At 37.9% G+C, this 27,932-nt stretch overlaps 1 protein-coding gene across 1 annotated transcript; it reads left to right on the top strand.

Moving 5' to 3' along the window:
- Nucleotides 1–372: 372 nt before the first annotated feature.
- On the top strand, nucleotides 373–27,831 carry GSPT1 (G1 to S phase transition 1). The gene is made up of 15 exons (XM_055804965.1): nucleotides 373–870; nucleotides 11,715–11,762; nucleotides 12,173–12,214; nucleotides 12,958–13,185; nucleotides 14,210–14,243; nucleotides 15,792–15,869; nucleotides 18,150–18,330; nucleotides 18,701–18,855; nucleotides 20,177–20,317; nucleotides 21,051–21,144; nucleotides 21,479–21,559; nucleotides 23,248–23,421; nucleotides 23,875–23,964; nucleotides 24,308–24,476; nucleotides 25,196–27,831. The coding sequence occupies exons 1-15, from the start codon at nucleotides 570–572 to the stop codon at nucleotides 25,246–25,248; spliced, it is 1,869 nt and encodes a 622-aa protein (XP_055660940.1). The 5' UTR covers nucleotides 373–569; the 3' UTR covers nucleotides 25,249–27,831.
- Nucleotides 27,832–27,932: the final 101 nt, after the last annotated feature.

Raw genomic sequence — 27,932 nt, forward strand, 5'->3', positions numbered from 1 at the left:
ACCCGCCGCCGCTGCCCCCTCGCAAACTGCACTTCCCAGGGACCTGAGGGGCGAGACAGGCGCCGCCCGAGGGAGCGCCGGCGCCCGGCCTGCCGGGACGGGTAGTTCTGGCCCTGCCTGAGGCGTTTGCGCCAACTACACGTCCCGTCCATCCCGCGAAACGGGAGGCGGAGACGGTAGAAACGACAGGCGAGCGCAAAGGCTGACAGGAATTGTAGTTTCCTCACACGCAGAAACCGCAGGCAACTACATTTCCCATCTCTTCCGGGGAGGAGGGCCGCGAGGGGCTGGCGCAAGCCACGATGGGCACCGTAGTTCCCGCGCCTGGCCGCGGCCGTACTACGGGGCGAGGCCCTGGGGGGGCTGAAAACTACTAAAATGGCGGCGCGGGAGGCGGCGGGGAGGGGGTACGGCAGCCCCGGGAGGCCAGACTGCGCTCGCGTCGGGGTGGTGGAGTACACGCGGAATCGCCGGAGCGAGTGCTGAGTCGGTGCCGCCGCCGGCTTCCCCCTTACCCCGGACGCTGGGAGACGCTTCGGGGCCGCAGAGGCTTGTGGGGCAGCCACAAAATGGAGGCGAACGGGAGCGGCAGCGGGAGCAGCAGCGACTCGGCTCCCGACTGCTGGGATCAGGCGGACATCGAGCCGGGCAGCGGCGCCGGCCTGGGGTCCGCCCCGCCGGCCGCGGAGGCCGAGGCCCAGCAGGAGCTGCTCGGGGCGGCCTTCAGCCGGCAGCTGAACGTCAACGCCAAGCCCTTCGTGCCCAACGTCCATGCCGCCGAGTTCGTGCCGTCCTTCCTGAGAGGGGGCCCGGCGCCCGGCCTGCCGCCACCCTCGCCCCCACCCGGCCTGCCGCCGCCGCCGCCCCACGGTAACGGCCGCGCCGGGACGGGGCTGCGGGCGGGTGGGCGCCGCGGGCGGAGGGATGGGGGCCATGTTGGAAGGGCGCGGGGCCGCGCGGCGGAGGGGCCGGGGCGAGGCTGTGGGGCGCCCGCGGGGGAGGAGGGCAGGGCCACGCGGGGCCGGCGCGCGGCGCGGAGGGCCTGCGGCGGGCGGGGGCCGGGCCGGGCCGGCGGGCGGGCGGCAGCCCGGGAACCGGGTGAGCCGGGGGGCGGGGGCGGGCGGGGCGGCAGCGCTGGAGGGGGCGCGGAGGGCAGCGCCGGGCCGGGGGGGGCCGGGAGGCGACCCGGGCCGGGCTGGGGGTTGGGGCCCTGGGTGCTAGAGGCAGGAGGGTCTCGCCAGGCGGGGTGGGGTGCTGCGGGGCAGGGGTGCCGCGCAGGAGAGGGGTTTGGGGGAGGGGGGTTGCGGCGCAGTCCGGGCGGAGGAGCCGGTTGTGGCGGCTGAGGCGGCCCCGCGAGTTGGGGGGCCTGGGAGGGGGCCCGCAGCCGCCGTGGGCGCTGGGAACCCTGCGGGGGGCCGAGCCGTGGCAGCCGCTTCGCGCTCTGGGTGCGCGGCCCCGGTGACTCCCCGGGCCTCTCCCCGGTGCCGTCACTCCCGAGGGGTTGCCCGTGGCGAGGGGCGACTGCGCGGCTCTCGCCCCCCTGAAGCACTAGAGGAGTTGTCAGAGGGTTTGGTGGTAATAAATTAAGCGTTGCTGGGGAGAACAGCACTGCTTCAGCCACCAGTGGCTCAGGTGGATCCTAAATGTCTCTTTGAAGCTTCTATCAGGTAGTTACGATTTTCTAGTACAATGCTGACAAGTTATTATTAGGAAAGGTGGGGGTTGTCAGCTGGCCTCAGTCAATGGAGTAACTTGAAATTCACCCTGCTTTTAATTTCAAAGGATCTTTGTGTACGCAACGTTTATACTAGATTTGCTTTACATATGGGGAAATGAAAGGAGAGCTGCTTTTTAATTTTCAGCTTCAGACTGAAGGTCCTTCCAAACATCAGACATGCTAGTTAACTGCGTGGTACTATTTTCATGTCCCTCTTGCAGCTAAGGAGTTTGAGACCTGATTGAGTATAATAGTTTTAACACCTTCCTATTTTTTTCCATGATTTTCTGTATTCCTGTTGGTACAATATGAAACAAGCTAGCATTTCAGATGTTGATTCTAGTAATTTAATTTCACTAAAGCAACTGCTTGTTACATTATGTTTGTCAAGTTTTCCTGTTGATTGTGGCTTATTTATTGCATTGAGATTTAATATGTTAATTATGTAGCTCTCCCTAGTATTTAAAGTTATCAGATGTTAACAGCTAAAGTCTGGGGTTTTTTGATTTATGAAGGTTTAAAATTTTCATAACAGAATATTAACTTGTTTTTTCTGTTAGAGCAAATGTTAGCTTACATGTTCTCTACAGCTATTCAGCAGTCCTGATTTTTATCAAAAATTGTAGTTCATGCACTATGCGGGCAGGCAATGTCTAAGTGCATTAAAATATTCATTCTAGTGTGTTTTTCAACCTTTGCAACCTGAACATAAGTCTTTTTTTTTAACTATGTAATCAATACTGTGACTGAAAACTTTCTTAGGGTTTTGAATGTTATTCTGATAACTTCGGGTTTTCTCTGTGGCTGCTTTGTAAGGTTTCTTCTAAGGCTTCCTATATTTAATTTTATAATTTTTTTTTGTAGGATTTGAACTACATTTCCTCATCTGCTCATTATATTTATTTCTTCATGCTCTCCTTTTCGCCACTCTTTTGCTACTTCTGAGGCCTATGATGAGCTTTGTCTTTCCAGAGACTAGAAATTACTTACAGTTTCCTGGTCATCTGGAGTGATGAGGATAGCTCTTCTTTCCATCTTAGTTGCTGAGTGCAATTCTTACATAGTGCTATAATCTACCTGGTTTGAATTCACCTTGCTTCTATATCTTCTTTAAGGTTTAGAATTTTGAGTTTCTGTAATTTGACTTGGATGTCCCTAAGATTAAGCAAACAAAAATCTGCAATTAAAAAAGAAAAGATGAGGGGAAAACCCCAAAAAAACCCCATACTACAAGCAAAAAACCCAAAACAGTTTCTTTTTTAACTGCAGTGCTATACTTGTTACATACTTTTCCAGGTCCGATGTACTCTATTACAGAAAGTAATTGACAGGCTTGCCCTTGCAGATGTTTGTCTAAGGTGACAACTACTTTCCTGGCTAGAAGAACTAGGTGGAGCTTGCTCTGGAAATAAGTCAGAACAACATGTGATTAGACAATGGTGCTGAATAAGTTGCTTTTCAGCAGCCCAGTTTGCTTTTGCTTCCATAGGGAATTAGGTGTTTTGTGACACTCATTCTTCGTTATTGTAAGAAAAAAAATACTGTTTGTCATCTGTATTGAGGTCTGTACAAACACTGATTTTACTGGAAAGGCTAAATTAATCTTGATTCTTAGGAAGAATCTAAAAAGCTGGGCATAAGTTTGAGGAATTAAGTGGCCTAAAGTTAACTTCTAGTAACACTTCTTGGAACTTTCTCTTGGTGAGGTTTTGTTTCAGTTATAATTCCTTAGTAATTCAAAGGATGTTGTAGGTCAAGATAAATGTGTAACAGCAGCATATAGAAGAATTCCACAGAACTCCTCTCCATTGTGTGGCTGCAGTGTGTAATAGTGTTTCCTTCTATGCACACTAACTTAATGTTTTTAGTAATTTTTATGAAATTCCTGTCATGTTTAGAGCACTGAAATAATGCTCACAAAAACCATTCAGAGAAGATGTGAACTTTTCAAAATTGGGAAGCTTGTGAGACCTGCATTCCAAGTATTTGACTTAAAAACTTCTGGTATACATGATTTCTTTTGATTGCTAATTGTATATTAGGGAGAATATCTGACCAATGTTTACCACTAATACAATTTTTGCTTGCAGATAGTTTCAGAATTAGTTTGGAATTAAATTATCATTTGATTATATGCAAAAGGCATATGTTGTTTAAATTTTTGAACCTAAGGAACAGATTAAAACCAACATGTTCCAAATGTTGTAGCTGCCAGGACTTGCATTTATCAAATTGTGTCCAAGTTGAAACTCCTTTCTGTAGAATCTCTCTTTGTTGGAGTCTATTTGAAATGTAAAATAGAGACTTCTCGATTTTTCTGTCTGCAACAGACATTGCTGTACCACAGTGCCTTCCAGTGAGCACGTCAAGTATGTCATGAACAAGTTGTGCTTCTAGGGAAACTTACTGTAGATAGCAGTTGCTGGACTAGCAAACTCAACTAAATTAAGGCAAGGTGTGATAGTCAATAAAATGACATTAGATTGTGTTAGGGCATCTAAACATTCTTAGTCACAACTGCACCTTGCATCTTTGCTGTTCTGTAGCATCTATGAGTTATTTTTATACTATGGTTTATTAATTTTGTAAGTGTATATAAGATGTAATTACATTTGGATGGATTTTTGTTTGGTTTTGTATCAAGGCATGGTTCAGAGCTGTAAGGGAATAGTTAATACACACACACACACATATACCAGATTCATAAGATTTCTACTATTGAAGTTTTGTTTGGATCTCAGATATGAGAGAAGTGAAACATTTCAGAAAATGTGTCAACCTGCATTCTTGTGGTTCAGTTTTTGTCGTAGTTCTTGAATATTCACAGGCTTGGTAAAATTGATCACAGCTTCCTTGTATGGGCTTTACTGTATTTTACATTAGTTTTGCTTCTTTTAGAAGTCATTTTTAAGTACTCACTGTTGACTTTGCCTGGAGCAGGAGACTGAACAAGGTAACTTTCTGGGGCCCTTTCCAGCCTGAACTATCCAATGATTTGAGGTATGCACTGGTTGTGGTAAGAAAAAAAGTGTCAATAGTACAAAAGTAACAAGAACAAAGTGTGTGACAGCAGCTAGTGTAAGGAAAGATAGCATTTATCCTTTTGATGGTATTAGTGCTACTACTTCCTTTAGTAGCTCTCTTGACCACTTAAATTTCTGAACATATTTGTTAATGACTACAATTTAGACAGCTTGCACCTGCAGTCTTGAGCCAGGCAAACATCTGGCTTAAGATTCAGTGCCCTTTAGATTGCTTCACTCCCTAAATATCCTCACTTGCCTGCTTGAAATAGTTATGTTTGAGCAGCTGGACATCCTCAGCCTTCAAATGCTGTAAATAAACGGATATAGCATCTATACGGCTTTCCCTGCCCTCATTTTTCTTGACCTTGTAGCTAGCTGGACATCCATATATTCCCCCCTGCCACCAATCAGAAGCAAAAGAAGGCGTTTCATTATCTTCTGCTTCAGTTCTGAAGCCTATAATCTCCAGAGTAGGATGATGACTTATCTGTATCATAATGTTCCCCAAAATTGGTCCTCTCTTGTTCTATACCATTCTCTGCAGACTGTATTTTAAGACTCTTCAGCAATTCAGAACTTAAAGAGACTTCACTTTGCATATGAACTTGCTAAAGAAGTCTTGTTTGTCTAAAACTAGTCCACCATTCAAGAAATTACCATATTAAAGGATTACATAGTTTATTCATATCAACATTTGAATAGCCATATGCTGATGATTTCCTCACAAGTAGGGTGTTAGTAATGCTGCCGTGAATACTTTGTAACTGTAAACTTGACCTGCTTACATGACAGCGAATCAGTGTCATATTGTGAATGCCAGTGTATGCTATAAATTCTTATTATAAAAAAATTATAATCTTGATTTGAGTTATTTGACTGTCTGGAGCAGTGTTCCTCTGTATCTGCTTCTCTTGACAGATGAGCTGCACGACCTCTTAAAACGGTCAGTGCAGAGAAAGGCTGTATGTCTTGGCACTGACTGGTCGGATGATCAGATGTAATATACCTGTGTGATGCAGTCAAGGTGCCAGCATCCTACACAGATGTCCTTTGTCTACATCTGAACTGTCCCCAGGAAGGCAGCCAGGATTGTGTTGCTCCTGTTAGAATAATTCATAATGTTTGTGGCCTTTGCTTGACTCCGATAAAAGAAGAGACAGACCACTGGGAGCTGGCTGTGGACTAGACAAACGGTCCTGGAGTCTGCAGGTAGTCTGCTGACAATGCGTTTAGCACCCTGGTTTGGGCTACTGATTTATTATACTTGAAAGCATGATCTTAAAACTTGACTGCTCTATCAAAATGAACACAAAAATAATTTGGGATAGTTCTTGGATTCTATTAGCAATCTAATTGTACAATTCCACTTTCAGAATTTGGGGATTTTCTCCTGTTTTGTGATGAGACACATACAAGCAAGAGAAGCAGATGATTGTATGAAGCCAAGATAGAAAAATGGGTTTATCTTGTTTTTTCATTATGAAGAAATAAAGCAGTCAGAATTTTATCAGTGACATTTATGACTCTTTTGAAGAGGTCTATATGAAAATGACACCGATTTTCAGTACAAAAGTTAGTTTAGACAGGTGATGCAATATTAAAAACGTGTTCTCTACAACAGTCTGAGATTTTATGTGTAAATTTTACTCTCTTTATGTGTAAATGTTAAGATCCTGAGCTTAACCTGCTAAAAAATCCATAGTACTTAGATTTATTTTGTGTTGTGTTTTGTGGGTTTTCTTAAATTTCTATTCCCACTGGGTTATGAGGGATCTTTGGTACAGAGTGGAATCCTTAACTGTTCTAATATAGAGCTTGATTTCTTGACTGTTTGTCTCAAAAATCAAGTTATCAGCTGAGCACAACTACTTGGCCTTTAAGGAAAAAGGTTTTTCATCATATTCCCTGAAAATCCCCATAAGTTTTCTTAGACTTGGTTGTGAAGAAGCATGTCAGTTTTAGATAAAGAGAACTTAAGGTGTGTCCTCACTGGGAAAGGAAAAAGGTGGGTATTTAATTAAGCTAACATCTAGTAAAATCCTATGAATACAAAGCAAGTACTAATTTTTTTGTTAATTTTACAAATTAATGTTAAAACTATTAAAGGTGCTCTTACAATGGTTGTTTTAAAAACTGGGTGCACATCTCAGTATCCACTGGTGAAGCTAGGGCAAAGTCTCTGAAGCAGGTCATAGACCAGAAGAAAATAATTTTGGGTTTAAGTTAACTTACAAAACACCTCCCTTAATTACAGTGAACTCCTCAAAGCCTTTTCTTGATGTATATTTTAAAATATTGAATATTAAATACTTTGTTTAGCTCTAGCACTTACTTGTGTTTAAAGTAATTTTTTGTGGGTTTTTGTTAACTAAGAATCTCTGGTGTTGTTTTAATTCTGATTCTCATGCTCTGTGTGTTTGACTTGGACCTTTATTTTTTACTGTGGTGTAATTCCCTTTATGCTTTTGTTAAAAATAAAAAGGGGGGGGGGGGGAGGCAAACATCTGCTATGGAATTCGTGAAAACTGTTACTATTGTGTAAATATGTACTGAACTCAGGTATGCAGATCACACATACAAAAAGGTGATGGAAATCCTAAAACAGGTGTCGAGTTTCTTTACTCTTCAGCCTTCCAGGAATTCCTGTGAAGGAATTTGATGCCTGTATTGGATACAGACCATCTAAGTCTTGTAGATAAGACAATTCTTTCAAACAGAATTTGCCTTTTTTCTTTTCTTTTTTAAAATTTCTCTCTATGCTCTGTTGTGCAGACGGTTTTATTAACTCTGTAGTCTACCTCGGTTGTTGCATTCCAGTAGTGCCTAGGTTCTTACCACCAGCAGAGCAGGCTGGGAGCTGGGAGTGCTGGCCTCTCATCACTTCTGTGAAGGCATTTGCATTGTGGCTCAGGTAACTGATACTGAGGAGTTACCAGTTAACCACTGAACAGTATCAGCTTGTGTGGAGGCATCTCTCAGCTTATTCTGTGCATCTGTTAAATACTGCAGTTTATGTAAAGATGGCAGTTGTCATTACTGCTTAGCACTTTTTACTTCAATATTGCATTGTAACTGCAGTTCTAATATTGATTCCTAGTTTACCAGCTATACTTGCTTTATGTACGAACATCTTGCTTCATCCTAGTATATATTATAAAGCAATTTTCTATTGTATCTGTGCAAACATTCTAAGCTGTTAACGCTGTGAAGTTCCTGGCTTGTACTGGTTTAAAACAATATTTGCAGAGGTTGAGCGGTAGTCATTCTACCTGTGCAGCTTTAGTTACTGTACAACAAAAATGCATGCAAGTACAAAATTATGTAATACACACCAAACTCATCAGCTGTAGTAGAATGCTGCATGAATGAAATGGGCTGAGTGGATTCTTGCAGTATTTCTTTAGGACATTAACTATAATTTAAAGAGACTAATGTTCTTAAAGTTGGGCAATTTTGTTTTCTTTATTGGAGTGTGCATAGTCCTCCACTGAGTTTTATATTAAAAAAAAATAGTATTTTTTACCTTATTCAGACAAGACTGAATTACATAATGTTGTTGTCTGATGGTTTACCAGTAGATAAATGCATTTGTATGTATCCATTTTTGTCTTTGGCACTGACATCAAAGATATTTCAAAAGATGTCCTAGGGCCCTGATGCTCAACAGAACTAAAGATGAACTGCTCACCTCATGCAATACAGCAAATAAGGTTGCAACAACAGTTCTTGATTTAGGGTTTGAGGAGAGACAGAGTGTGGAGGACACTATATAAAAGCTAATTGTTTATCGCAAATAAATCCAAGAATTTGAAGCAGTACTTAAAGATTTGGCATCGTTTAAGACATGTTCTGACTTGAAAACTCATACAAACTACATTTTGAATCCCTCTTACATGACAGGATTCCTATCTGAATGATTTTCACAGATAAGGGTCTAGATTTTCAAGCTGAACTTGAAACATTACAGAATGTTTTCCTGTATGCGATGTTTTCACAACAGTAGTAAACTATGTTAGACTTATATGTTGTTAGTTACTTCCCTGACTTCCAGGAAACACAAAATGAGAACCTTTGCATATCTACTCCAGTGTTTTGGAGAGGTCAGGATAAGTTACAAGGACTACTTGGAACCTTCCTCAGTTTCCCTCATCTTAAAAAGTATTTTGTTACAATGACTGTCTTTATCTCATGGGCAAAATAAGCACGGTTACATCAGTTTACTGGATTTGTGTAAATGTTTTGCCACAGGGACAGTGTGGAGTTGGGACTTCTTCTCGTGTCCTAATCCAGTATTGAGGAGTCCTAGGCAGTTCGCAACCATATTCGGAATTGTCATCTCCTTTTTATGTGATCCAAAGATTCCCTAGTTGTTTCAGAACTGAAACTTAAAGGTGAAGTTTTTTTCCTTGAATTATTGAGATTGCCTTTCTGTCCTCTCAGCCATGGCACCAGTAGTGCTCTTCCACTCAGCTGATAACACCACTTCAGAGCACTGACCCACCCAAAAGCTGGTAGGTTCTTTACAAGTTCAGTTTTTGGTCAGACCAGCTCCCTTTGTAGAGCTTCAGTGGTTACACAGGCACTAGGGGCTGACACAAGAGAAGAGCAAAATTCAGCAACCCAGTGGTCTGAGAAGCAGTGGGACGGCATCCTTCTTTTCAGGTGTCTTAAAGGCATACTTCAGGCAGTCTGTTTGTTTCTTTAATGTCAGAGTTCTCTGGTGTATTTGTTTGCAGTGTACCAGTGCCTGAAATAAACTGGTGTAACCTGGAATTGTTTATCAGAAGTAAACAATTACTGAAGGGGTGTTTTATTTTTGTCACTTAAAGCCTGTTCTTTTTTAAATTGATTCATTATTTATTTTTTACTTGGTTTCTTTAGAATGAACTTGTTTAGAGAGCGGTTTATATTCCTTTTGTGCTTTGAAGGAACAGTGTATGTTTCATGTAATTTAGGGTCCCCTCCCAAAGCATGTCTGCCACTTGTGGGCCAGAGTGACCAGAGTTTAAGAAGTGGCTTTGGTCGTAACTGAGTATCTGTTGCCCCTGATTGTGTATGGATGCTAAACAGTACTAAAATACAACGCAAACTGGCTTACTCTCTTGTGTGCTAGCCTCATACAAGATTTAACAGATGGACCTTTTTAGGTTAACAATTTCCTACCTCCTTTCTGTTATGTGTGAAGGAACTTTTTTCCTGTCTACGTGCCTGCTGTACTACAGACCAGAAAGTAAAGACAGAGTTTATTACAAATGCTGTTGATAATGTATTTCTAAGAATTAAATAACTTCAACCACTTGTACAGTTTCTGTTTCAAAGCAAGCGCATAAGTACTGTAATTTAATACATTTTTCATTATGGACAAACCAGAAGTGAAATCAAAAGCTTGTTGAAATGATCTTGTAATGAAAATATTTATGCATTCCAACCATATCATGTGTGAAATAGCCAACAGTCTTCTTATGTGTTACAAAAGGGAGGCTTTAGGTTCATACCTAGATTCTGTGCCACCTGTTTTACCACACTCGTAAATTTGAGTCTTTTCCAGCTCTCAAATGGGAGTAATATGTCATTTCTTACAAGGAATCTCAAGGTATTCTATTCTTACGCTTTTACTTACTTTATTAAATCAATCTCTTGAAGTTTTTTAACTGTGGTTTTTGGGACCCTGGAGCACAGATCGTGTATGATAAAACACATGAGTATAGGGAACAGTTTCCTCTTCTGTGGTGCTGTGCCCACTGTGCTATTCACTGCTGGTCACTGGGTGTTGTGCTGTGACCCACATTCACCCTGCCTGCAAGCTTTGTCCTCTGGACTTCTTCCAGCTTTTGCAGCACTGCTCCAGTTTATAGAAGTCTGCAGCAAATACGCAAACAGTGCAAAAGCAAAGAGGCTTACAATCAGGACCTTCTCTGTATGTTTTTGTTCTTTTGAGGGGATTTGTTTCATCTTTAGGTCCCATCATGCATGTAGAGCAAGTAATGCTGTAAGGTCTGTGTTTTTACAATGGGATTGAAGGACAGCTGGAGTACAGCTAAATAGAGGGTATGAATTTGGTATGTGGCTGAAAAAAATAATTAGCTTGTTTCAAAGAATTATAAAGTTGAATTTATACCAAGAGAAAACTAAATAGGTTAAGGTTTTAGGGATACTCATAAAAGTCCTCTTAATCATGTCAAACAATGTTCCGAAACATCAACTGGTGTAATTGTTAACCTACTAGAAGTGATATGTTCCAATTTAGTTATAGCTCAGCATATATAACTGATTGAGTGATCTGTCAAAAAAACATACTTGTGGGTTTAATATGCACGTGACTGGTGAGACTGCCCTCTTGAGTAATGTGACTATATTATGGTATTTAAGAGGACTGGCAAACTTACCAGGCGTATGAATGAGCTTATCATCTCTTGACCCTAATAACTACAGAAGATCTTAAGAACTTATTCTTAATAGTGTGTTTCAATTTTCTATTTAATGCTTATGTGAAATTGAGGTGCAATAGCATCGTAAGTATGCCTATAAGCTGAAGCTGGCGGAACCTTTCCATGCAGTCGTGACACCACATGCTCATTGTTTCTTTGGATACAATGAAACTGGTTTGACATATTTAAACACCAGTTAAGATACTAACACTTAAAATAGCCAGTATGCCCAAAAAGGATGGGCAGTAAAATACTATGTACAGAAAAATCACTTCCTTTAAAACTTGCTTTGTAAGTTTATCTTTCCATGTGGGGGGGGAAAAAATTGGAACTGTTCTTAGAACTGGTGTCGTATTTTAACAACTTCTAGGCAGCATTCTGTAGAACTAATTGTGCTTGGAGGCTACATTTAGTAGTTTTCTGGGTGGGGAGGTGTTTTTTTCTTAAATATACTTCTTGCAATAAAGTTGTGAGTCTTTTATGCCTAAGTGTCGAAATTGGTTACGTCAGTGTATTTTAAAATTTAAACTTCTTTCTTTGCAGGTGTACCTGTAGAGACTTCTCCAGAGGAGCAGACAGCCTCTTGTGAAGGTAATTGTTTTCATGTTCTGATGGTATGCAATGCAGCCCCATCAAACCTAATTTTTACAAAATTTTTGCAATCTCATTTTTTAAAATCTGTGAACCTTTTCCAATCTTCATTCTCTTTATCCTCATACTACTGTCGTAAGGCAGTGTGGTTATCTATGGTTATTTACAATTTCATAGCCAGTCAAGCAAGGCACATAAAGACCAAGTGGTTTATTGAAGGTCATAAAGCTTGCATGAAGCAGAATTTTTTAAATTGAGTCCGTATATTAAAGAGCATTGGCAAGTACCCAGACATTTAAAACTATCCTTTTATTAATATAGTCACTCGGTGGTTTTTTCTGTTCTTGAAACTATCATGGTAAATATGTGTTCTCAATGATCCCTTTTTATTTCTTTTCTTTTTCCCTTAGGTTCAAATGCTGCTGTTAACATGGAAATCTCAGAATCTGTTGGTAAGATGATAATTGTTCCATTTGACTATGACAGTACTATAAAATACCACAACAGTGCTTTTGCTGAATCATTGCAAACAAAATTGAAGAAAACCTTCTTGAGCCTTGGCATTTTTGGTCTCTACTAATTTTTGGTGTGTCTTTATACTTTGATTAGGAGAGAGGTAATCGAACACTAGTATGTGTTGACAGGTGCAGTTAGATTATCTGGACATTGAAAAAGAATCAGTGCTTTACTAAAAAATAATACCGTGTTACAAAACAGTCCCATTAATATATGTGGAATAGTGATTAAGAAAAAACATTAAAGTGATCAGTAGTATGAGCAATCAGAACGTGAAAATTGTATCTTTCCCCTTGTATTTGTATGGCTTCTGAGAGAACTTGCACCATTATCCCTCTCCATTTCTTTCTAAACAGACGTTAGCATGTGTCTGGCTTCAGACAAGTATGATGGTCTGAGTGGATTTTCAGATATTTTTTTCCTTGTAAAATTGTTGCCTTGTTAAAACATAAGTCTTTTAATTTCTGCGAATCGTCTTTTTCTGATGTCAGCACACAAGGTAGTTTGAAAACTCCTTGTAATAATAATTTCAGAAACATGCAGCAGTTGCCCATTTTTACATAGGAAGACGTTAACAGACTGGATAGTTGAAGTCTCTTGATTGTATCTTTGGGGCAGGGGCTTTTCTCCATAGTCATTGCTGTTAATTTTATTATCTATTTGAATATATCTAATTTAGTGGAAAATGGAGAGACAGAAATGTCCCCGGAAGAGTCATGGGACCACAAAGAAGAAACAAGTGAAGCAGAGCTAGGAAGTGGTCCTGCAGGGGATGCAGGGCCTTCTGAAGAAAGTGCTCAGGAAATGATGGAAGAGGAGGAGGAAATACCAAAACCGAAATCTGTTGTAGCACCACCAGGTGCTCCTAAAAAAGAGCATGTAAATGTAGTATTCATTGGGCACGTAGGTAAGTTGGATCTTTGTGTTATGTATTATCTGGAACTCTGAGGCTTAGACATTAATCCTGCTCTTTGTAGGGATGCATGTATTCACTGTGTCTTGAGCTTAACAAGAGCATTTGTTCTAATGAAGCTGCTCTGGAAAAATTCAAAAATTTAAAGATGGTCTTTCAGGGATAGAGTGCTTGTGTTCTTTTGGGCACAACAGTGTCTGTACTTAAGATTTCTCAAGTATCTACCCTATTAAGTGCCCAAGCAATGTGTCTTTATTTATGATCCAAAGAACAAAACTGGAAAGCAGTGCTTCTTTACTACTTGTTTTAAATGTTTTCAGAGCATTCTTTTTAATTAATAAATTCAAAGATGATTATTCAAAATATTAAACACTGTAGAGCTATAAATAATAGATGAACATAATTCAGGGTTAAAAGAAGCAGTTACAGCAAAATGTCCCAATTGAATAGCTTCAACAAGCTTCAGAAAAATCTTAAGTGGTGTCAAAAGTACAGAAGAGTTACTGAATCACAAGTTTTACAGGGAATTCTGTGTTTTCACTTCATTTTCATAGTCTCTTATCACCTTAAAAGTACTGTAACTTAGTCCTTGGGTAAATTCAGGATGGAATCCCACAAAGTAAAGAGGCAGTGGGCAGAGATATATCCCAATATTGAAGAGCAGCCTACAAAAGTTAGGGACAAGGGAGAAAGGAAGCAGGGGAAGGGATTTTGCAAGTAAGTTTCCCACATTGTGAACGTACACTTTTGCTGGATCATTGCTTGTTGAGGGTTTTTTTAGTTATTGATAATGCCAAGTTTATATGTATGAAAACAGAATTTTCAAAATCCCATATAATTGAATTGACAATTAATTATTACAGAAACTAGGTAGGCTGAAAGATGTAATCATAAGTTTTTTAATACAATTAAAAATCACATCTTTGAAAATAAAGTAGTTGTTCAGAATTGTTTTCTTATTTTTCTAGGATTTTTCTTTTAGACTGTGAATGACTTAATTTTTCATTTTATTTTTTAGATGCTGGCAAGTCAACTATCGGAGGACAAATAATGTAAGGAAACTTTAAATAATTTTTTTTAGATTTGCTGTTCTTGTGAATTAAAAATACATTAAGTAAAATGAGTAATATTTTCGTTATGGCTTTAGTCAGCATAGATTAATACTTTTATAATGAGAATGTTACTCTCCATGACAATTTAGTTACTTAATGTCTTTGGAATGTCTTAATTCCAGCAGATCTAATCTTACATCGCTATAGGAGTTTCACTTACTTAGTGGAAACAACAATGCAGAAGTATACATTATTAAATTAAAAAACCTGAATCCCTTTCTTAGAACATGACTAGGTTTTGTCATTTTAAAATGCTGTTTGAAATTGCTTTCTACCCTTTGTTAAACTTTGTCCTTTTTGTGAAAATTTAAAAAAGTGAATATCCTTATTCCCTGGTGCTAACATTGTCAGGCATAATTTGATTTCATAATGCAAAATTATAATAGTTAATCTTTTAAGTCTCTTTTAGAAACAGTGGCTAGAGACTGCAGTATTTTTATGAGACAAAAGTAAATAAATGCAGCTAGATCTTAGTTTGTAAAAAAAAAAACCCAAACAAAAACAAAAAATGAAAAAAACAAGCAAGAAGTTGTTTTGAAGTACATGAAGAAATAAATGCTGTCCTGCTGATGCAAAGTATTTCTGTGATTTTAAAATAATATTCTCAGCAAAAGTGGGAGGTCTTTGTCTTGGCATTTTCATCTTGTTTTGTTTTGACCAAACTGGAATGTTGAAATTGTCATGCTACATTTAACCTTCTAGGTCATACTAGAGTAAATTAGCATTTTATTACATGATGTGTCTGAATATTCTCCTTGTACAAGGAAATGCCTATTCTGAACACTCCTACTTATGTGTAATGTTCCTAAAGCTTTTTGTGGTATTTTGTTTTTGCAGAATATCCCTTTGTTGTAAGGGGCACGTGCATGGGAATTGGGTGCTTGTACAAACTTTGTCATTAACGCTTTATTTACTGATATCACTAATTTTTCTCATAAACTAGGTAGATTACTGTTATTAGGAGATCAGGTAAAAATATCTGAGGGAAACATATGCAAGTTTTAATGTAATAAAACTGTACACTACTTGCTGCTTTTCATAACTGATAGATCTCTCTTCAAGTATCAGTTTCCTTGTTCTATCTAAAACCAATGAAACCATACATATTTTTCTTTACATTTCAGGAATGTGTGTGTGTGAAAAGTTCTCCTATCACTATTTTGGCTTAATTTTGAAATACTGGATTGGTCTCAGAAATGAACTTAACAGATGTGGTTCCTTTTCAGAACTTGGCTCTGTGAAATATTTTACAGTTAGACTTAAAAAAAAAGACATTCCTCATAATTCTACTAAAGTGGTACTGGTGCACTTTTACATACTAGATAATGGTGTGGGTTTTTGTGGAGAAAAAAATTCCACTGCTGCTTGCATCTGGCTGTTGCAGTTTTTCAGAATAATCTGTAGGGATTGTGTAAGTGTTTAACTGTTTGGAACTATGTTTCTGCTTCATGTAAAATGGCATGTTTTTCCCCTCCTGCTCCTTCTCAGGTATTTGACAGGAATGGTTGACAAAAGAACACTTGAAAAATATGAAAGAGAAGCTAAAGAAAAAAACAGAGAAACATGGTATGAACTTACTGAGGTTAACGGCATGCTTTTCTCTTTGCACTGTGATGGAAGTGGCAAACTTTCTCATCTCTGTCCCTGTAGCACTAGCTTCCTGCTGGAATGGATTTCAAGTGTGTGGGGAGGAATCTCTTGTTCTCCTCCAGTATTTCTTTTAACTAAAACTGTACGAGACAGTGTGATTCGCACTGGAATGGGTTTTGCTGCTGCAATGCTGTGGTAAACCTAGTTGGTAAAAGGAATACAAGACAGACTCTTTTTTCTCAGGCAGCTCTTGGGGTCATTCTATCTGTATGCCTTTCACCTGTAAACAGCAGAGAGCTATTTAAGGGACAGAGATTAAAGCTGTCAGTTTGGCAGACATAAAGAAAGAGGAAGTGAATAGTTCTGGCTGTCAGCTTGAATCTTATTTTTATATTGAATAAAGATAGCATCTGCAGTTAAGTTTCCTCCAAGCAAGACAATGCTGCTGTCATGTCTGGGGGTTTTGCAGGCCTCTTGTTTGTTTTGGGGTTTGTTATTGTCTTTTGGTTGGTTTTTGGTCTTGTGTGTGTGTATGTAAAGTACATAGCAGCCTGTTTTTTCCCTCAAACAGCTCCTGGAAAATTGCTTTTCCTTTTAGAAACTTTCCATTTTTGGCTATGGTAGAGGCAAATAGGGGTTCAAAGGGCTCTGGAAAAAAAGCAGCTAAAGACTTCCTTAGTGGTAGAGCAGCAATGGAGCACTTGAGGGGTGGGCACTGACCTGAATTGATTGTTTTGTGTGGGAGGGAGGAATAGGACGGGTGATATACGTTCTTTTTATCAAGCAAGCATCATTCCCATGTTGGGAGTTGACCATAGTAATAAATATTTCAGGACCTTCCTCAAAAACCCTGGACAGCTTGAAAAACAGATTTCCTGTTCCCCCTCCTCTTTTAGAGAAAGTGTTGCAGGAAGTACCTCCTTGAATGCTATTTTTATTCTTTAAAATATGTCGTGATATACAAAGTATGATGTATCTGTGTGTCATTATCAAAGATCTTGTTAGCTCAATTCATGTGTTGAATGTCTTGGAAGTCTTAGCAGTTTTACTTTGTGATTCAGAAAATTCCTTACTGTAGTGCAGAGTTGACATTTCAGTCAGAAATGCATCTTTCCTTAAAAAACGCTATGTGCAAAAAGGGCTTGCCATCCACCTACCAGGTATAAAGTCCTGCTTGATTCCAGTTCGCTGAGTAAAACTTGATGTTTGCCTTGGCTGAAATCTTCCAGAAACACAGGCCATGGTGAAGACTACAACGTATAAGAGCACACGGACTGGTACAAACCAAAAGCCATCTAGCATACTATCTAGACCTCAGTCACTGACAAATAGGTACTGCCTGGGGAAGAGTGTGATTATATATCCATAATTCCCAATGTTTAGTGCTTTCTCTGACTCAGGAACCTCTTGAGCTGGAAAGGACATCTTTGTGTTTAATAGTCCCTGATGTTCCCTGGTCACTGATCAGCTGAGTTAGCAGTATTTGTTCAGACATTATCCAGTCAATACAAAAGACAAGCTAAAGGTCTTTATAAGCTGCTGTTAATGGTGAAAAATATTGGTATGTTAAGCCAGTTCAATTTAGTTACTACTATTTTTTTTCTTCTTAGTGAGAGGATTAGTTTTTTTCTCTCTATTCACCAGTTTTCACAAAACCTGAAGGAGCTAAATAATCTTTTTTTGAAATTTCAGTTCATCTGTCTTACTTGAATCTAACTTGTCAATGGCCAATGGGATAAAATATAATTAGGAGGGGACAATAGTTGACACAATCAAAGATGGGGTGACTAAAGGGTGGTGTCGATTTCATAGCCAACTTCTGTTTTAGTATGTGCAAATAAATGAGAACTGATTATACTTCTCATAATATTAATATGTGCAAATCAGAAATAATATTTTAGTTAATTACGCTGAGAAAGAAGAATTGTTTTGTATTTGATCCAGAGGTATTTTTCAAAGAAAGTATTTGAGGTTAGGTCATACCTGGGGAACTTAGTAACTGGAAATTGTTTTTTAGAATTGCATCCCTCTAGGTATGTGAGGGAGAGCTAGCGTTGGGCACTATATATACACAAAACATTCGCTAAAAAGTCATATTGGTCTTGGAAATGCTTAAGTTCAGTAATGCTGAGCTGGTTAAATAGTTGAGCAGGAAAAAAAAAAAGACATTTTTTGATGAACAAATCATCATACAAAAATTTAGTAAGTTTTAATACAAAAAATAGAATATTTGGATTGTTTTTTGGCTTCTTTTAGGTACCTTTCATGGGCCTTAGACACAAACCAAGAAGAGCGAGACAAAGGTAAAACAGTAGAAGTGGGTCGTGCCTATTTTGAAACTGAGAAGAAACACTTCACTATTCTAGATGCTCCTGGACATAAGAGCTTTGTTCCAAATATGATTGGTGGGGCTTCTCAAGCTGATCTTGCTGTGCTGGTAAGAACAAAGCAGATTGTTATATTTTGGATACACTGTGGAATTAAGCTTTTTATTTTTATTTTTTATTTGCTTGTTTACTCTTTTGGTTAATTACAGTGGGCAAAATTTCCACTTCTTAGGTCTACCAAGTCCAGTGGTTTTTGGAGTAACTTAACAGATTCATAAAATTGTCCACAGGTGTCATGTGACTTTTATTTATGTCAGTGCAGAAACTAATGGGTAATATTGAGGACATAACAGTGCATTTTAAAAGCTTTTACTAGTTTGACTACTCAAAGTTGCTTTTCAATAAGGCAGTATTGCCCATTGTTAATTGTTCTGTTGTGAGAATTTTAGAACTTTTATTAAAATGTGTATTTTTAATTAGGTTATATCTGCAAGAAAGGGAGAGTTTGAAACTGGATTTGAGAAAGGTGGACAAACAAGAGAACATGCCATGTTAGCAAAAACAGCAGGTGTAAAACATTTAATAGTTCTTATTAATAAAATGGATGATCCAACTGTAAACTGGAGTAATGAAAGGTGAGTTTATTTTAAAATAATTAATCTTCATGAAAAGATATTGAAATAAAGTAGTTCCTAAGTAAAGTAACTCTTTGTATCCCATTTTTGCTGAAAAAATGGTAGACTGGTGGACTGAAGACAGGTTATCAAAATTGCAGGGAAACCAAGCATAGTGCCTAGGACAGTGCCTCTCAACCAGGCTTGAAGTTCCACACTACTCTGAAACATTCACTTTCAATGTTTGGATCCCTGCAGCCGTATCTAACAAATTCTTGATTGCCATGTTGTTGCTAAACTCCTAGCGTAGATATGGTGAGAATAGCATTATCCTGATCACCTTATGTGTCCGCCCTGTAGTATTTTAAGTTGGGGTTTATGATAAGCTGAATTGAATAAGCAAATAATGTATTAAAGTGGTCTGTGATTAGAGTCTGAGAAGGGGGGAGGGAGGGAATCTTGCAATGATATAGGCCAGGTAAAAATAACCAGAAACTCAATATGTAATATTTAAGTAATAAAAAGGATTAAGTTATTCTTTTCTGCCTTAATGCTCAAGTGTTACTAGAGGGTTTTAATTTTCCTAAGGGTCAAAATTCAGGCCTTTTTATGGCTTCTGTTACACCTTTCTTCTCACGCCTTTAAGCTGGATGTGAAAGTGTAACTTGTTCCTTCCCTAGAGATACTTGTGTAATGATGGGATACAGCTTTCTTCTGCAGTGTAGTAAGAGTTGTCAGAGAACCTGCTGTGCGATCAAGAATCATGCAAGTTTTTGTGGAAAGCTATGAGGGACTACGCAACTTTACATCAGCCTAGTTTGCTAAGAGAATAAGGCATGCCCAAATGTGCTGTCTTGGTCCTGCCCTAACCTTCTGACATCATTAAATTCAGCTGAAACTGGCTGAGGGGAGAAATAAATAGCATTACATCTTAGGAAATGATGTAGGAGATTGGAGGACACCAAGTCACCATTGAAGTGAAAGCCTGCAGCATGACCTCAGTTAGCTGTCTGCTTGGTCTGTCCTGCTATCTTGACCTGGGTGTCTTGCTTAAAAGCAGATACAGCATATGCTGCTGCTTACCCAGCCCAGTAATTGAGGTATATGGAGAAAACTGATGCTTTATGGAGCAGAGGAATGAGGGGGAATAGGCAAGTTGTGCTGGAAGATCAGGGAGAAGATGCAAACAGGCCGCTAAGCTTTATGATGTTTGGTTGCTGCTTACATAGTAACTTAACTGATAAAAATGAAATGCCTATGTGTTTTGGGGTTTTTTGAAGTACAGTATTATGTCATGCTGGAATAACTGAAACTTACCTTGATCTGCTTGTCATTTTAATAGATATGAGGAATGTAAAGAGAAACTGGTGCCATTTTTGAAGAAAGTTGGCTTCAATCCCAAAAAAGATATTCATTTCATGCCCTGCTCAGGACTGACTGGAGCAAACCTTAAAGAACAGTCAGAATTCTGTCCTTGGTATATGTACGTATCTGAAATTGAACAACTTGGGTGTTTGTTATATTTCAATAAATGTAAACGCTGCAGTAAAGCTGGGAAGAAATATAGCATGGTATGTCATCCGTGTCCAAGTAATTTTCTAAAGTGCTTGAGGAAATAGTCAGGGCAATAAGAACACAGGTGTGATGAGAAGATTAACGTTAGCAGACTCTTAATAGTATTAGCAGTATTCTTTGGCTTTGCAAGTTTGAGTGCCATGCTAGCCCTTGAATTTTACAGTGATGCTGCAGTTGACATGTTGCTAGAATGAGTAATTGTTTGATGTGAACAGTTTGCTTGAAGCTGTATTATAATTACTGACAAGCCATGTCTCTCACTGGATGTCATGTTTTCCAGTATTGTTCATGGCAGTTAAAACACATTAATGAAAATCACGTTTGGACCTAGCTTATGGCTTTATATTTCCAAAACATATCACATATCTAGCAAGGTTCTCAAAAGAATAAGTAATTTGTAAAATACGCCTGTAACATAGCTTAAAACCTACATGCACTTCCTGGGTATTAACATGTTAGCTAGGGTAAAGTGGGCACTACTATGGGATGCTATAATAGATGTAACTGTCTTAGAGGTCACTGTTCTTAATGATGACAGAATGAAAATCATTCCTTTTGTTGGACTGCATTTATCCATTCTGAGTAATTTTTAAATAGAAGGGTGCTCACAAAATTGAAACAAATGCCTTCTGCTCTTTTAGTGGATTACCATTTATTCCATACCTGGATAATTTGCCAAACTTCAACCGTTCAGTTGATGGACCAATCAGGCTGCCAATTGTGGATAAATATAAGGTACACATTAAAATAATAGGACTGAAAGTGTAAGTGGACTGTTTTCAGAAAGCAGTAAATAGTCTATTTACTGTGTTTTTAGAGGGTATCTTTTTTTCTTTATATGTCTGCATTTCCAACTGTAGAATAGAGGTGGGGAGGCAAAATAAATAATTTTGGCATTATATGAGACTCTTAAACGTAGTCTTTCATGAGAACAGTTTCCCAAACGTTAAGTGTAGCAGTGCTAAATAACTTCATAGGGTTAAGTAATCATATTTAATAGTTAAGTCATAAATAGGGCAGACTCCATGAAAAAATGTTTTCAATTTTAATGTAATTTCTTTTTGTCAAGGATATGGGCACTGTGGTCCTTGGGAAGCTGGAGTCAGGCTCTATTTGCAAAGGACAACAGCTTGTGATGATGCCAAACAAGGTATGGTAAAGTTTACATAAAGAGCTTGATTCTTAAAGGTACTCATTATTTAAATCAGAAGTTTCTCTATTGCTCAGCTGAACACAACTAAGCTTTCATGTTTTGCACAGGTGATGTTTCCAGGGTGTGTGTGGATATGAATAGTTCACTTCCTCAGCATTTAGACCTCAGGTTGCCTCTCTGTAATAAACTCAATCACTCAGCTACAAGTCATAGTTTATTGGAACTGTGTTTTACTTTGCATTTTTACAGTTGGCCCAAAACACCTTTTTCCTGCTATGGGTTAATATTACTGAAAACTTTTGTTCTTTTTTTCTTTTTTTGTTTTCCCTTGCCCAAAGGGAAATAGGAAAAAAACGTAAAGGATACAAACAGTACATAGTGTGTTCCAATGAAAAAAATAAAGCTTGCTTTAGTTAAGAATAGGTTGTTCCTGCAGGTAGCTAGCTGTTCCATAATGTGAGATCACTATTTAGAACCATTGTGCTGTCCTGAAGAATATGAAAATATAAAAATGAAGGATGTGAAAACATAGTTGGGGAGAGGCAGCGGATGAGAGTAGTGTGCTCTACTAACAATGGTATTTGTTTCCATTGGTTTCTTACCAAAAGGGTTTGGAAATTTTGTTCTTATCTATTCATGTCATCTTCATTTTAAGCTGACACATTTCTTCCAATTCTGTAGGCTGAGGTAGTTTGCTAGTCTCAATGTCTCGATACTCAAATGTACAGTAAATCTACAGCTTATTGAAAGTTGGCATTTCCTAATCAAAATACGCTATTTAGATTGACTTCCATGGCACCTTTCTAGAAGCTGCTGAAACTAGACTTAGACAGTTTTTGAGATTATGCTTTTCAGTTTTTAAGGTAATTTAACACAGTGGCTTTTTATAAAACTGCTTGACATGCATCTGACACCCTTGTTACTTCGGGGTTGATTAGGAGAAATTAATAAACTGTAAATGGCTTTAAACAATACAGAATTTGTATTCAGTAAATAGCCAGTGCTTTGGATGACACTTTTTTCCCCTGTTACTTTGGCAGCTAATGAAGTTGAACTAAAATGAACTAAAATGTCAAGAATTCAGACATTTTTCTGAAACTACTCCATTCTTAATTTCTCTGCCTTCTCATTATTAATTTGGTATCTTTTAGTACAAAGATACAAATGTCAGACAGGATATTGCAACATATAGGAACATCAGATTACGGTGTTTGTTGGAGAGCAATCATTAATATACCCCTTCTCCAGGAAATCTTGTAGGATTTTGGTATTCTAGGATTTCCTGGATTGTGTTAATATTCAGACTGTCATATTTTGAATGTAACAAGTCTATAAAACAATGTGGCTTTTGCATTCTTCTTAGATATTATGCAACCATTTTATCTCTTGTCTCTTTATAAGTTTTAAACTTGTTTCACTTGAGGAATAGTGGATATTCTTGAAATTTGCTTTCCATTGTATACATGCTATAGAATTATAGTAAAATATATTTCTTAAATTATGCTATTTTAAATATCAGTAACTCATCACTAACTTATTTTAAATATTCTGAAGCTTGCAGAACCAAATATAATGAATTAAACTGTAACAGAATTATTTATTGAAATCCTATTGTATTAAAATTATTTTTGTACCAGACTAAAATATTCACAATACAAAACTGCTTTTTTTTTGCTTTCTTTAAGCACAATGTGGAAGTTCTTGGAATCCTTTCTGATGATGTAGAGACTGATTCAGTAGCCCCAGGTGAAAATCTAAAGATCAGACTGAAGGGAATTGAAGAGGAAGAGATCCTTCCAGGATTTATTCTCTGTGATCCCAACAACCTGTGTCATTCTGGACGCACATTTGATGCCCAGGTAGAATAAATAGCATTTAATTGCTGTATAGATGGGTGTAAAGCATTAAAATGTCATGCTTGTGTTTCACCAAATCTAAACTTCAGCAGTTTGAAGTTTCAGTTGAGATTTCTTATTCACAATCATGTCCCTAAATTGCCAATAATATATATACCTAACGCTCTGACATGATTCATTGGACTTTTTAAAATACCATTTGTTTTGAATGTTAACTTCTCAATGAAGTTTTTGATACCTACAGTCATGAAAGCAAGATCTTGTCAGGCCAATTCTTCAACTTTGTACTTTATAAGCAACCAGGTTGTTTGTAATATGAGATTTTGTTTGTTGCACAAAAATTTGTTGTGTTTGTATTGGTCAACTATACATTTTAATATAGTTCTGTATTTGGTTATTCTCTGCTCTTTCATAATTGAAATGAGGAAAAATGCATTTATTTTTATTGTTTTACAGATAGTGATAATTGAGCACAAATCCATTATCTGCCCAGGTTATAATGCTGTGCTGCACATCCACACCTGTATTGAAGAAGTTGAGATAACAGTAAGTGTCCTTTTCAGTTGCGATGTGAATATAGACAATCCACTTGTTGAGGTGAGGAGTTCTGTCATGACATATATCTGCAGAGCAACTATTGTAACAGAACTCCAGCCTTGAATGGAATCTGTGGTCGGTACTGTGACACAACCAAAAATGGCTGTAATTGTTAGCATAAGCTTGCCGAAAAGGGTGGTAAGTCATGTTTGACTTCTTTATGCAGTAAATCTTAGAAGTTTTTTTGTTTATTTCTAATTATTTTCTTTCTTAGACCTCTTCAGGGTTTTTTATAAAGAAAAAAATACCCCTTACTTCAGCACTCACAGCTATTAATTTTTTTCTTATACAGGCCTTAATCTGCTTGGTAGACAAAAAAACAGGAGAAAAAAGTAAGACACGGCCCCGTTTTGTGAAACAAGATCAAGTATGCATTGCCCGTTTAAGGACAGCAGGAACTATCTGCCTTGAGACATTCAAAGATTTCCCTCAGATGGGTCGCTTTACCTTAAGGGATGAGGGTAAGACTGCGTGATCAACACTGAAGTGCTGCAAAAATAGTTATTTGAATAGGAAATCATGCATGGCAGTGAGGTATTAAAATGCTGGTATCTAGTAGAAATCACTGTCTGGGTAGCAACGGAAAAGTAAATCTAAGCAAATTGTTGTCATTGCACAGAGTTCTTGCTAGTAACAAAAAGCTTGGTTTTATTCTAGAGGAATAATGTACAAAAACGTGTGCCATGAAACAAAAGGTTGAATTTGAAGAATCATCATCACTGTTTTCGTAATGTGTCCTGGAATGTCCACCTACAATATGAATACCATAGTTTCTCTGTAGAAAGTTAGAAAAGTTAGGGGGGTTGTATGTTGGGCTTTAACTCACCCTAGTAAAACTTGTGGATTTGTGGGATGCATTTAAAATAAATTAACTTTTAAAAGCAGTAAACAGATCTGGTAAAATGACTCTGCCTTGCCTTCTCCTTAGATGAATATAGAGCAGGCTTTCCACAATCCACATAGTGTTCTTTACTGTGAGAATAGCAGGTTTACTACTTTGAAGATTTTGCTGTGCTTTTAAAATACACTGGTGGTTTCATTCTGCAATACAACAATTTATTCTCTGTATTATTTCTAATGCTCTCGAGAGCCTGTGTTTTTGGGGCAAGTTTTCATGTTCTTAGACTTACACATTCTTTTCCCAATATATGTAACTCTGCTGTTTGTCTCCTTGGTTTAGGTAAGACCATTGCAATTGGAAAAGTTCTGAAACTGGTTCCAGAGAAGGACTAAGCATTTTTCTCAATGACCCCCGCACAATACTGTGAGGAAAATCGACTCTGCAAAAGCCTACTTCACACCGCCTTCTTATTTTCTGCCCATTGATAAACTTCTCCCCATATTTTGCAAAGACAAATTTCACAGCAAAGGTCCACATTATGTCAGCTTTCTCATATTGAGAGCTCTGCTATGCCACTGTTGAATTTTCCCAAAAATAATTTTTTTTTTCTCCCAAATTCTGCTTCCTTGGAAAGATTCGGCAATAGCTTTGTAAGTGATGTGGACATAATTGCCTATAATTATGAAAATCTAAAGGATTTTTAATGTTTAATTTCCCCCAGCATATATATTAAGACCTCTTTTTTTTCCAGGCAGATCATTCAGAGTGTGCGAGTGTGTGTGCACATGTTACAAAGATGACTACCATGTTAATAAACTATTCAATTTGAAATCTTTTTCGGTATTTGAATTGCTTTTGAATAATGTTTTTTATCCGGATGTAACGCAGTTGCATTAGCTTTTTAACTTTCCAGTAACCTAGATACTTGGTTACTTGGACTTTTCTAAACTCCTCAGCCTCCCCACACACACAGTTTTAAATGAGGCAATTGGGCACTCAACCAAGTTTGTATTAAAATAATTAGGATTGCCCCTTCCCTTTGTTGAATGCATTCTTAAAATTAAAAAACATTCATGCAAATGTGGCACCTTCATTAGCTTTACATTTGTTAATATCTTCAGCAAATTTAGGTTGACTTAACATCATTACTAGACACAGTAAGTCAATTTTGAAGGCTAGAACTACATATTGTGTCTTCATAAAATTTCAGCATTAATAAATTCTTAACTGCAGAAAATGTTAACAACCAGTACATCAAAGAAACTTGCAAAAATAAGAGAATTTGTGGCAATAGTGCCTATTAGTATTTATAAGAGCTGCATTTTGTGGGAGAACTGGGCCAAATAAAAAGTGCCAGTTATATAAATTACTCAGTTCAGTGTGACTTTAATTTAGAGGGCTGGATAATCCTTGCTGTTTTAAAGATCAGTCTGAACTGAGAAGGAGAAAGACTATTTAAATCCCTAATAGTTTGCACATACTGAAATATGGGAGGGTCAGAATCAAGCACAGTCTGTAAATTTTTGCATATCAAAAAGCAATGGAAGCTTATGAGGACCAGCGAAGCTTTTCTTTAGAAATTAAAGCAAAACTGGTTCAAAATAAAGCTTACTCAGTACAACTTGAAGGAGCTGCATAATGAAACTCTATTTAGTTGCACTTTGAAAATGGACTGTCTACAATTGCTATCCTGGTTCTAGCAATTAGGATGAAGGCTAACGGAATATTTTTTTTTTCATTTCCCAGAGCTATTAGTAGTAAGTATTAAAAGATACCTTCACAGCTTCTTCAGAATGTCTTAAACTAAACATTTTCAGTTGTACAATTGTGGTGAACCCATTTCCTCCCCAAAAAGTTTACAGTCTAGTAACTCTATCTGAATTCACAGGTAACTCAAAACTGAAACAGATTTACCTTTTTTGGGATTTTTTTTTGTTTTGTTTGTTTCTTTGTAACTGTGGAACTCCCATTCATTTCACTTACAGCTACATTGTATGGACAGAAAAAGTTATTGTCCTTCAGTTTCATATAACTACACTTGTAGCTACCGTAATGCATGGAATTTAAATAAATTTTATTATGTCTGCAAATCTCTGGGCTTTTATTTTTTTGGTAAATCAGAGTTTAAAAGTAACTTTATTTTTTTTTCCTACCAAGTGAACAAAACCCACAGTTCCTTGGATCTTAAACTAATGAAGAAATTAAAAGCCAAGGAAACTTACAGTCTTGTTCATATTCTGGATTAACTTAAGATTTCCACATCTTTCCACTCTTTTCTTGAAGTAAGCTCATGGATTTGAAATTTGCAAAGACCATTACAATTCCTAAATTGTTAGACTTTTTAAAACTTTTTTTTTTAAGTGTTGACATGCATATCAAGACTGTATGATGCTTCAGTAGAATTTTTCTGCTTTTGAGCAAACTTATAAGGGATTCTAAAATTTCATTATTTTGAGGCTGGACTGAGTATTTATTACTAAACTGAAAAATCATCTGTTGGGTTGAAACACCAGTAGATAGAAGGTCTGAGCATTTCCATTACTCATCTAGTGTATTTGATTACCATTTCCATAAATCCAGTTAACCTCACCTTGTCTGTAACAGGAGGCTAAATTATTTCAAGTTCATTAACAGAATGTACATTATACAATTAAAGATATTGCTAACCTGTAGGAGGTTTTTATTTGGGTATAAAATACTTGCATTTTGTAACAAATATACTGATATGAAAATGTAAGGCATAAATCTACACAAATTGGATGCATTTTGGGCAGATGAGCTGAAAGTACATTGTGTTTGAGTAGTCCTCAGATTACATCTCAACTTTTTCATTTCATCTCCATTCTACATTTTGTAGTCCCATTTTTACTACTATTCAGTACAATTAAATCTAGATGAAAGAAGAAAAAAAGATAATGTGGCTTTGTTTGAAATACTTTGCTGATTCACAGATGTAATAAACTTTTTTAAATTACTATTTTTGAATACTTCCTTTTGTGAAAACGTGGTATGCTGCTTGGAAGATTAAAAAAATAAAGGAGCTGTGCAACCACAACAGTTGAAAGGAAGGAAGAAA

The sequence above is a fragment of the Falco peregrinus genome, chromosome 5 (genome assembly GCF_023634155.1).
Source record: "Falco peregrinus isolate bFalPer1 chromosome 5, bFalPer1.pri, whole genome shotgun sequence".
Taxonomy (NCBI): Eukaryota; Metazoa; Chordata; class Aves; order Falconiformes; family Falconidae; genus Falco; species Falco peregrinus.